The following is an 11,873-nucleotide window of genomic DNA, read 5'->3' as shown; positions in this document are numbered from 1 at the left end:
AATCCGTGTGGACACAGTGAGAACTAACAAAAAATGAAAATAGTTTTGCATATTTACTTCTTTCGGATAATTTTTTAAAAATTATTAATCAAAGTAAATATACAAACGTAATTTATTGTCTCATTTTCCCAATTCCAAATTTTGAGAGCGATATATCATTGCCTTTGGACATGATGAACACAAAAAAAGTTCATAACCAGGGACTGGTTTGGTCACGTGGTCACTGGAGAGCATGTTCTTAATTCAAGAGTTTTTTGGTATATTTCTCTATTTTTGGCCCTTTCCGTAGATCATGTATTTACTGTCGAGCCCAGGCTAATAGGTCGAATATACTTAGCTTTTAAACATAAATGCCAGGAATGATTCACATTCTTTATCTGCGTCGAAGTGCGTCAATTTGCCGTCGAAAAAAAAACCAGGATCGCCAGGCGATTCTCGATAACGCTGTCCCTGTGGATTTTGGAGACCCCGGATCTATTATTGCTTTCCTTTTCTTATGTAATTGTTACTTAAATGCTCAGTGCCCTGGTCCAGATCAGTTGTTGCTTCCTGCTTATCAGCTGATGAACCTATTTTTCAGCATATTTCGAGTGTTTTCGTTGCAACTTCTTTTCCCCGAGTGACACATTTGACAACATAGCCGGGCACTGGGTTCTTTCGTGGTCTACACCTACCCTTTTCAGGCCGTGCTCGTCAATTTAGTAGCTTTTTCGTACTTTATCATCTCCTAACCCCTAAATGTCTATTATATCACCGCCTCCTCCGCCAACAACAATTAGAGAAATGCCTTTTCTATCTTAAAAGCAAATTTATATCACAATTGTTCGCTTACTTTCGTCTAAAACAAATAATGTAACCGAATGTGACGTTATGTCAGATTACTCAATTACTGAAGAAATATGTAATATATATTCGAACTAACTCATTATGACGAAAATTCGAATAAACTCAATATGAAGAAAATTTGCATATCCACTTCCTCAGATCAAATTTATTAATTTTATTTCAACGCATTGAATTAAAAAGACAATTTTGAAACTTTTTTGTTTGAAGGCGAGAACAATCGATATTAATATATTGGAACTGGAGAGGAAATTAGGTAGAAATAAAGAAGCATACAAAATTGCGTAATATACTTTATGAATAGGTTCTTAATAGTTTCATAAGAATTTAATATTTTTATGATAAAACTTCAGACATTTTTTGGTCATTTTCTTTAAGGTCATGTGATACTAACAATAAAATGATTTTACCGAAAATTTTTGCGCCATCCTCCTGTCTATACGAAATAAGATATGGAGTTGAAAATGTATGTGATTTAATAAAAGGCACTGAGGAAGGTTTACCACTTACTAAATGTATTTAATTGCAAAGATATTGAACATTCATTTTTTTTAGTTTATAAAAATTTAGCAGTTAAGAATACTTCTTATAGCCTTTTTATAATTATCAAATTTTAAACTCTATATTTTACTTTATGTGGACAGACAGTTGGCGAAAAAATTTTCGGTAAAATGTACTATGAGGTTGCTATTAAATGACTTTAATTCTCTACAAAAATTTAAATTTGTCTTTGAACTACTCATAAATAATTTAAAACATACTTTCCGTAAAAGAACTTTTAATTTGTAGATGATTGATTCACTAAATTAGATTAGACTTAGGTAAAAAGACTGAAATTCAACATGATAGGGTTTATTAAGACAACAAAAAAACGAAAATGATTCACGTGGAGACATTAAGAGTAGATTTTATTAAAAGGTCCGCAAAGGTAGGAATTTTAAAAATTCGGGTGAATTTAGATATAATAAATCATAGAAAAATAATATTTGTAGAAGCGATGGATAGTTATGGATATAAAATTAGGGATTCAAAAGGAAAGTCATAATTTGAGACCGGAAAGAAGATATAAAAATATAGTCTTTGCAAGACGTGTAGGACAGACATGGAAAAAAGATACGGTTAGAACAGGTTAGTGGCGATTGTAAATAACAAAAATAATTTACCAGGATTGATGTTCATAGGAAAAGGATAGACTGGGAGGAATTTAGATTACCAAAAGGTTAGAAAAGCATTGACATGAATCAGTGGAGAGGCTGGGATAGGAAGAATGGAATTCAAAATAACAGGGATGATTGCAAATTGAGAAAGTAATAGTAAAAGATTTTCGTAAATGTGTGGAGGATAGAGTTTGAGATAAATCAAGGATTGAAAAAGATATACAGGATGAAATCCTGTATAAATCCTGTAAACAGTCTAAAATGTTATTAAAAATATAGAAGAGGATAGACGCACATCAATGGAGGATAGACTTAAATAAAAAGATAGGGATTGGAAATGATAGAGTCGATTGTGGGTAGCAAAAGAGATAACAAATTTTAAAAGAACGAGAGAAAATTACAGAGAAGGAGATATAATTAAATCAGGGGTTATCTTTCATTACCCTGCAGAAACAAAAGCGTACGCCTGTGTGCGCGAGGTTTCTAGTAAGAGTAACAAGAAATAATATTCATGTTTTTACAGGCGTCCAGTAACTGTCTGCTGGTGCTCAGGACTCCCAAAAACCCGGTTGCGTCCGCAATCACGACTAATTATTCTACAACATCCAGCTGAAGAAAAAAGATGTCTCCGCACGGTGCCTATGCTCAGTTTAGCTCTTGAACAAGAAAAATGTCTTACATACAGGTGCTGCTTTTTTGTTTGTATTTTTGAAAAATTGCGAACGAAGAAAGTGCCAACGAGAGAAGATATCTAAACAATAATCGTTTTCCCGGTCTCTTAATTGGTATATAGCATCGTAAACTATGACCTGTTCGCAAACATTTTTGGATTACGTACCCCAGGTGAAAATATATACACGTGCAGATCAACGTAAATTTATTCAATATCATGGAATTCCATTTGAAATTTTTGTGGTATTTTAAAACAACTTTGTATGTATCTTACGGTTTATGAGACCATGGTCGTTAAAAAGTACGTTTAATATGCTTATGTAGAATTTCATGTGAGATTTTTCAGAATAACATCCGAATCTCACGTGGTTTTCTATGCGAATTTTCTTCTGCACTTTCAAGTAAATATGTTCATCTGGGACATTTCGTATATTGCCTGGTATTATGACTACTTTCAACCAAGTCATGCAGGCTGCCGAAACGGCTGAGAATGAGATGGGTTAATGCGCTTGGAGTACTACGCCACATATGCACACAAAAAACTGCTTGGCAATGCACACAATTTTTCTAGTTGAAAACACGCAGCAAATAGAAGACTTATATGTTTATAAGTTTTTTTCATAAATTTGTTTATGTTGCATCATAACTTTAGACAGAATTGACGTAACGATAGGATAGGATAGACTTTGAAGTGATGTTACTTTCGAGAAAATAATCTAAAACTTGTCCGAGACTCACTAAAACTTAGCGAAAACCCTAAAAGCTTTATAGATAAATATATAAACAAAAGAGTTGCCTTTTTAAACAATAAAAATAACAACCCAGTGGATATGATTAATGTCCAACAATTTTATTACGAAAATATAGTGGTCTTACTATTTATTAAAGAACTTCAATCCTTTCACAAGAATATTAATAGTTTATTTGATATGAAGATTTTTTTTACATATGACAATGATCCTTATCATTTCTTTTCTAAAAGCAAACACACTATTTGTTTCTACGAAGAACCTCTTGTAATTTACTACTTACCTTGCGAATGCGATTGTGTTTATATCGGCCAAACCAGCAGATGCATTGATGTTAGAATTCGTGAACATATTAATGATTTCAAAAATGAGGAGCGAAAAACTGCTGTTTTAATTCACTCACATGACCACGATCACTGATTTTGGTTTTTGAAAACAAATATTGTAGGTTGTTACGAAAGTAATTACAAAAAATAAATTTTAAAGACATGTTCTATATTACCAAAAACACTGATGATGTCAACAAAAGAACTGACACATACTTTCCTGGTGATATTATCACAGCTCAATTCTTATATCTTATAATAGATAATAATTTATAGTTTTCCATACACTTATTCATATTTGAAAATGAATTTCAATCAAATATAATGATATTAAAGTTTACTTTCATAACTTTTCTTTTACACATCTTTACATGGGTGACCTCTCACGTTACAGATTAAATAATTTGGCAAATCTAAAAATTGGTGTGCAATTTTGGACAAGCAATCTAAAATGACGATGCGCATTAACACCCATGTTCCCACGTATTCTGGTGTAAGATCTTTCGATTCCGAAAAACGTGCCATCACTACCGGAATTTAGTACAAATTTTTATAGAAATATGTAGTTAATGATACAATAAATAATCTTTGGAATACAGTAATAATAGTTCAATAAACGAAAATGAAAAATGAAAGGTACGAACTGATGAAAAAGGTGATAAAAATGTTAAACAAATTTCTTACTTGAAAATATTTCAAAGCTTTCCATAACTTAAACTAAAATGATTTCATAAATATTTTAAAGATTTCACAAAGTCTGTACAAAAATCCATATCACAGTCTAAAATGCTTACACATCAAAAAACTTAAATTAAGAGGAGAAAGTGAGAGATGCAAAAAAAATATTTATGGTTCTGAAGATATTACTGGATACATATTCGATCCAGTGTTTATTCACAGTAAAAATGATGAAAAAACATATTGCAGGGGTAAAATTAGTTCACAAAATTCCAGTCGGCACAGAATTTGGCGACGTCCTTACGACATATTTACATCTTTACGACAACTTTCCGTCATCCTATGCCCATATCGTTACGGTGTCTTTGCAATATCCTAAAGACATCGTCAGCTCGTGTTTACGATTAAGTAAAGACTGAACAACACTAGACATGCACTATTCTTTGGATTCAGACGTTACTTTTTTTTAATGAAAGCTTTTTTATTTTTGAACAGATTTTTGTCTTTAAACTTTCAAGAAAAAGTTTGGTTCATTTTGTATTTAATAACAAAGTTGACTTTTGTTTCAACTATTTAAAAGTACTGTTTTATTGAAGATTTTCTGATTTATTAGTAAAGGTCTTATATCTGTATTAAAATTATCTAGAAATAATTTCTAGTGATTGAAAATTATTTACAAAAAAATTTTGTGTAATCTTATAAACAAACAAATTAACGAAAGTTATTTTTCAGGATTAAAAATGTTTAGATCATTAAAGTCCAGAGTTTTGATATAAAATGTGAGAGCAAATAAGGTTTTATTATGATTAGTTGTTTAAGGGCATGTAGCACACTCAGATTCCTATATTACCGACCTCACTTTTCCAGTTAACTGCATTTTTTTTAACTTAAGAACTTTTTTTTACTTTGAAAAGTGTATCAGAAGATCATAAAGTACGTTTGTGAACTTCATTTGAGCAGGAATTTTGATTTAAATTATTTTCAAAGCAATTAACTGGAACCATTTTTTGACATAACGTTGAAATTTTTGAACCTAAGAATTTTTCTTATATTTAAAATATCGGAGAGATGTAAAAAACGTACGTAAATGTAAATTACTGTCGGCTCTTGCATTTCTCGAAGTTTGATACCGATATTTTACATATAAAAAATGTTCTGAGGTTCAAAAAATTTCAAGATACAAAGAAAGTATGACAAAAAATGGCCCCAGTTTTAATTTCTTTGAAGATAATTTTTAGCGAAATTTCTACTCAAATGAAATACTCAAATGTAGTTTATGGTTTTCTGATACATTTTTCAAAGTTTCAGTCTGATATTTTCTTAACACAAAAAGTTCTTAAGTTTAAAGAAAATTCAGCAAACTCAAAAAGTGAAATGGGTAATATAGGTATTTGAGTGTGTCACATACCCTTAAAAAATCAATAATAGTTGTCAATTTCTGAAGCGAAAGTTTAAACGCTCTTGTTGAAATATAGCCAAACTATTTATTTTTTATTTAATATAATGAAAATAATCAATACATACGCTTTCTTGTTGAAAAGTAGCCAGATTCTAAATTTGTTTATAAAAATTGTGTAAGTAATTTAAAAAACGCCGCCAAATAATAAGTTTTCATCTAGAATTGAGTACAAAATTATATTATAAACGCGCGCGTATGTGTGTGTGTCATAAAAATTCCACTGTAGAATTTTGGTAAATCATTAAAATTCGCTAAATACTATTAGTGAATAAAGCATTTTTGTCAATAATAGATTTAAAAGAGATTGATCAGCAACCTGGGTCGGAGCAGTGTTGCGGAACGAACGTGTTATTTACATAAATAGCACGAGAATTCTGGATCAATCTGAAAAATCTCTATCCTATCCACACACTACTCCTTTCCCCTGCCGAGTGAGTCACGCCTACCCCGAAAGGGAAATGGCTTAATGTTGTAATAATAAAGTAATAACATAATCGTGTGTCATAAGTAAATCAGTGAGCAAAAAATTTGGCGACGTCTTTTCGACATCGTTATATCTTTAGGACAACTTAGCAAGACATCCTCTGTCCATGTCGTCAAGGAGTCTTTACGATATCGTAAATACGTCGTATGATCAAACGATGTATTTACGATATCTTAAAAGCACTGTAACGACATGGACATAAGATGTCGTGAAGTTGTCGTAAAGATGTAGAAAAAGTCAAGTTAAATTTTGTTGCATGTAAAATTTCCCACTGTTAAACTTTACATGCTATTTAGGGAATGTTTAATTCTACGGTGGAATAAAAGCTGTCGTCTGCTACAGTGTCCTTAGCAGCAATAAGAAAACGGCAAAGTATGAATGAACTTGAGCTATAAATCGGGATACCAGATTTAAAATAACAAAGAAAAAACAAAAATTAAAATTTTTTGCAGGAAATACTTGCAACGGTTAAAAAGTAAACATTTCGGTGAAAGTTTCATCGAGGTTAAAAGAATAATTCTGATTGCGCCTACTGCGTCACGCTGAAGTGAGCAAACTATGGTAAAACATGCAGAATCAGCAACAGAAAAAACGAAAAAAATGTATTCTTACCGATATATCTCCTCCTAAATAAATTACATTATTGTCGATGAATTAGAACTTATTTAATACCATTTAGAAAAAAGCGCAAAAAGCAACTGGCAAGGTTAATTTTTTTCGCGGTGAATCTTTCAACTAGAATCGATGTAAACTTTATCTTTCGTTTTTTCTGTGGTCGTAAAGACGTCGCCAAATTGTGTGCCCACTTGGAAAATATCTTCAATAATAATATATGAATTACAGCATTTGTAATTACAAAAATTTCTCGAAAGTGAACGTTTGGCGGGTCTGACTTTAAAATTGATTAATCTGACATAAAATTCCATAATATAGTACCAATTATGTTTTGTATGTAGTAAAACTTTATATCAACGAGAAATGTTACAGCAAATAATGAATTGTAAATCGTACTAAAACATTTGAAATACAATGAACTGATATTAACTGCTCTATTTCATTAACATTCCTCCAATAAATTCGAGATGCACAATAATTCACGTGTCCCATGGCGCTGTTGTCTAGCTCTAAGAGGCACTCTGCTTGAGCATTGCCGATATCAAGACAGGCCTGCCAAATGTACATTTTCAAGGAATGTTTGTACTTATAAATGCTGTATGACTCCTCACACACAAATATGTGATGTTTTCCGTGAAACGCCTTCCATCACTCACCACCCTATCTACGCGACTCATCTATACCCCGTCCGTGAGCCGCGTCTACGACCTATCTCTTCCCGTGAGAATTTAGTGGTGAGTGGAGAGGGAAGACTTCGTGAGTCTTACCTCTCCCCTAAAAGTCGTGTCTATCGGGTTGACTTCAACCGCTCTCGCTGAAAAATCTCGCTTTTCAGAGTAAGCCCCCTTTCTTCAGCGCATGTCACACACACACACACACACACACACACACACACACACACACACACACACACACACACACACACACACACACACAGAGAGAGTTTTATGCTACAATTTTGTATTGAATGCTAATAAGAATTTATTATTTGGCAGCGTGTTTTACCCTCGTTTCTTTCGACGGTTTGTTTTAAGAGACTTCACCAATTTTATTTGTTGAAGTATACAATTTTTTAACATGAAATGAACAGTGCGAAAAGTTTCTGTATATAGTTCACCACAGCTCTTTCTAAATCTGGGGAGGTGGGGGGGGGGGGGTATTACAAACCTTGAAATAGTGACGTTTTTTCGGCAACTCGCACGAAATACGAAATTTCACAACAACATTACAATTATAAGGTTACATAAGTCACTACGGGCCCTGAAAATGGATTGTAAATCTCAAAACTGGGATTGAAACAAAACGATGAAGCCGTTTTGTCTGATTTTTAGTGTAAATGATCTAAAGAGTATAAAGAATTGAGGAACCGGTGCGTTGTTTCAAAGAAAATTTTATTTGTCATGTACAAATTAAAAGAAATACATTTTCCTCGATATCATCGTTGTAGTAATGTGTTGTAATATTCTGCGAAGCAGGGAGCTAGTAAGGTAGTTTTCGAGCTCGGATTTTCCTTTGGGCGACCCTAACGACCACTATGACCGAAATTATTCATTCAGAGGCCCATACACCGTATACGGAGATTAGGGGTCCCTGCCCAAATAAGTGGATGAATTCCCAAAAGCTTGGATGGCTGGCGTTGCTTATGGTAAGTTTGGATAATATTATGATATTCAGAGTTGAATTAAAACTAAATTATAAACAAAATAATGTCACAAGTAAATGTGAAGAAAACAGTTTGTTATAAATGCAATATTCGCGCCGAAACAGTGTAACGGTATCATTTTCGACAAACTTACTTTGAAAGTAGTACCTTGTTCCATAAATGACAATATGCAAGCTCTCTGCATAAACGGGCAGATTATAAAAACATGCAAGATATATGTAACATGTATTGCCCAATTTCCTCCGAACAATACCAAACTTATTCGCTTTTGACTCAAAATTTGCATGTTTGCACAACTCAGTGGCTATCTGAAATAATCGGTTATAGAAATCCGGCGCTCCGTTTTGTTAAACGTAAGAGCTTGTAAAAATGTTTCCAATTGTAATTTTTCAACCATATGTTTTAACACCAGATTTAATTGCCCATCGTTTGCTCGTGAAAAAAACGTGTAGCACGTGTATTTGTTGAAATAAATTTGAAACATTTTTTCCCCAAACCAAGATTTTATTTTTTTTTGACTTAAAATCGGCCTCAGTTACTCAATTTTTCGAATATCGTAATAAAATATACAGGGATTACGCTGTGCACTGCAGAATACGTACAAATTTCAGTGCAGCAGAATACATAAACAGATTTCTAGGCATTTTTGCAGACTTTACCAATTATTTTATAGATTGCAATGAACAGACAAAATATTGTCAACAATTGTGTAAGTTTTTAATTTCGCCTCTCCTAATATATAATGTTAAAGAAAACATTTTTTGTGTTTATTACAGTTTCAAAATTAGAATGAGCCATCTCCATATGACGGATTTTTAATGTGTTTAACCACTCGGTTGTTGAGTGTACGCCAGATTACAAAACATTTCTTAAATGTAAAAAAAGGTTTCAAAATATTTAAAAGATTTTAGAATATTTCAAAGGGTTTTTAACATTTTGCAAAGATTTCACGGATTTCAGAGATTTAAAAAAGGCGCGTGCATTAGATTTCAAATATTTCTACACCAGATAAAAAAAAATTCAGAAATTTTTCAGAACTTTCAAAAAATTTAGAAAATTTGAAAAAGGGTACAGTACATCAGATTAGAAAGGTTTTTCAGAGAAATTTCACATGAATTGCAAACATTTCATAAAGATTGCAAAGATTTGGAAGATTTTAAAGAGGCATGTACACCAGATTTCACAAAGATTTCGAATATATCCAAATATTTTCAAACTTTTCAAAATTTTAAGGATTTGAAACGAATAAGAAAGGTTTAAAAAATATCTAAAAGATTTTGTAACATTTTCATAAAATACGGTAAGACGATTGATAGTTGTTATCTTGGACAAAATCGAATACAACTGTAATTACAATCAAATTAGTTGAAAGAAGGCCATTTTGTAAAAAAATAGCATATTGTCATACTTATTTCAACAAATACACGTGACATATGATTTTATGAGGTAAAGAAGGTGCGCAAAGAAATTTCATATTTAAATATATATGTTCAAAAAATTAAAATTTGAAACATTTTTATAAGCTCCCTGGTTTAATAAAACGGAGGGCTAGTCTTGCATATTGTCGTTTATGGTACAAGGTAATACTATCGAAGTAAGTTTGCCCAAAATTATACCGTTAAACTAAATCAAATCTGCATTTCATGATATTTTGGGAATTTATTCACTCATTTGGGAAGGGACCACTAGTTTCCGTATACATTGTGTTCGCCCCTTAATGAATCAGTTTCGTTCATAGTGTTCGCTAGGGTCGCCCAAAAGAAAATCCGAGCTCGAAAACTGCCTTACATGTTCCCTGCCTCGATCTTTCATTACCGATTGAAAAAAATTATTATGTTTACTACTCTAATAGAAATTATGGTGTAAAGATCAACAGTCAGAATACGTAAAAGTTTTCTCTCGTTGCATAAGGTATAGAAAACGCGATATTTTCATATAAGTACTCCCGGTCGGATCACCTTTTCATTTGGCGGCGATGTCCGACCGGACCTAATGATAAATTCTTGTAAATTTGCAAATTATCGCAGCAAAGAGTTATCGGAAACGCATTCTTGGTAGATTCCGTAAACAAACTGAACGTATTTATTGAAAAATAGACAAAATCTGAATTTATTTATGAAGATGGTTTAAAAAATTAATTATTATTGTAAATTTGCATATTATCTTAAGAAACAGTCATCGGAATGACTTTCTTATTTAATTCCGTAAAAAAATGAGACCTATTCGTTAAAAAGCAGCTAAAATTTGAATTTGTTAATGACCAAAGCACGGTGTTTCAGCTGGAGCAATTGGAACTACAATGTTTGTGTCTGCGTTTGCCATGGAAATGTAAAGTTATGTTGAATGCGATTGATATCAAATATTTAACTGAGGGAACTGAAAAACAATTATCATATTACCACGAATGCCTGGAAAAAAATTATTGACAGTGAACTCGTTGATACTTGTAATTGTAGTGAATGCAAATCTCGTGCTGACATTGACACATTTCAAAAAGTAGCTGATTGATCTATTGGACGAGAATAGTTTCGATACTTTGCTGACAATTATGCTTTTATAACCTAAAATGCTGCAAAATCTTTCCACTGGAATAATAATCAAGCTACTATATTTTCATTACACAACGAAAAAAATATGTAACTATATTAGCTCAATAATACCTTGAACTAATACGCTTCGCATAAATTCGAACTAAGTAGGTAACAAAGTCGAACTGGATCTCTTCATTTAATTTGTAATTTTATCGGCTTGAGTATAGAACCGACGCTATAGCAATACCGAATTACATCGATTAAGTAAGTATTAAAATGGAGCAGTTCTTCATTTAAAACTCGCATGAATCATAAGTTGAATATCAGCTGTTCTAAAGCATCGAAACCGATACTGCTCCACTTTTGTATTGGGTGCGTTATGAAATTTGAATCACAGCGCGTCGATTAAGATATACTCGGTATGCTTCGCTACGTTCGAGTCCGCTGGTTCGAATGACGGCGAACAGCGAGGATCCAACGAATCTGTAACTTAGGAGCTTCGCATGCGCATTGGGCTGAATTGAGGCGCCGGACTCGGGTTGGACTGGTTAGACTTGTGGTTGTGGCTGAAATTTTACCGCGATTTCGCTGGGAGCAGGTGAAATTTTCCAGATTAGCACCCGCTCCCGGCGAAATCCTGCGGTTGTTCTTATGACAAATTTTTAAATATATAATTAAAAATTTGTCATAAGGTCA

At 32.7% G+C, this 11,873-nt stretch overlaps 1 protein-coding gene across 2 annotated transcripts in view; it reads left to right on the top strand.

Annotated features, from left to right (window-relative positions):
• Positions 1-11,873, top strand: part of LOC117175811 (DTW domain-containing protein 2) — a 217,397-nt gene that overhangs the window by 82,125 nt on the left and 123,399 nt on the right. Inside the window, exon 2 of one of the 2 annotated variants that reach the window (XM_033365562.1) lies at positions 2,524-2,685. The exons of the other annotated variant lie outside the window; for it this stretch is intronic. Within the exon in view, the coding sequence (XP_033221453.1) occupies positions 2,524-2,685 (162 nt within the window). The remainder of the gene's footprint in view (positions 1-2,523; positions 2,686-11,873) is intronic. 2 annotated transcript variants of the gene reach the window in all.

Source organism: Belonocnema kinseyi, chromosome 7, assembly GCF_010883055.1.
Source record: "Belonocnema kinseyi isolate 2016_QV_RU_SX_M_011 chromosome 7, B_treatae_v1, whole genome shotgun sequence".
Lineage (NCBI taxonomy): Eukaryota > Metazoa > Arthropoda > Insecta > Hymenoptera > Cynipidae > Belonocnema > Belonocnema kinseyi.
Note: the sequence above shows the minus strand (reverse complement) of the source record. Positions and strands in the feature narration are given on the sequence as shown.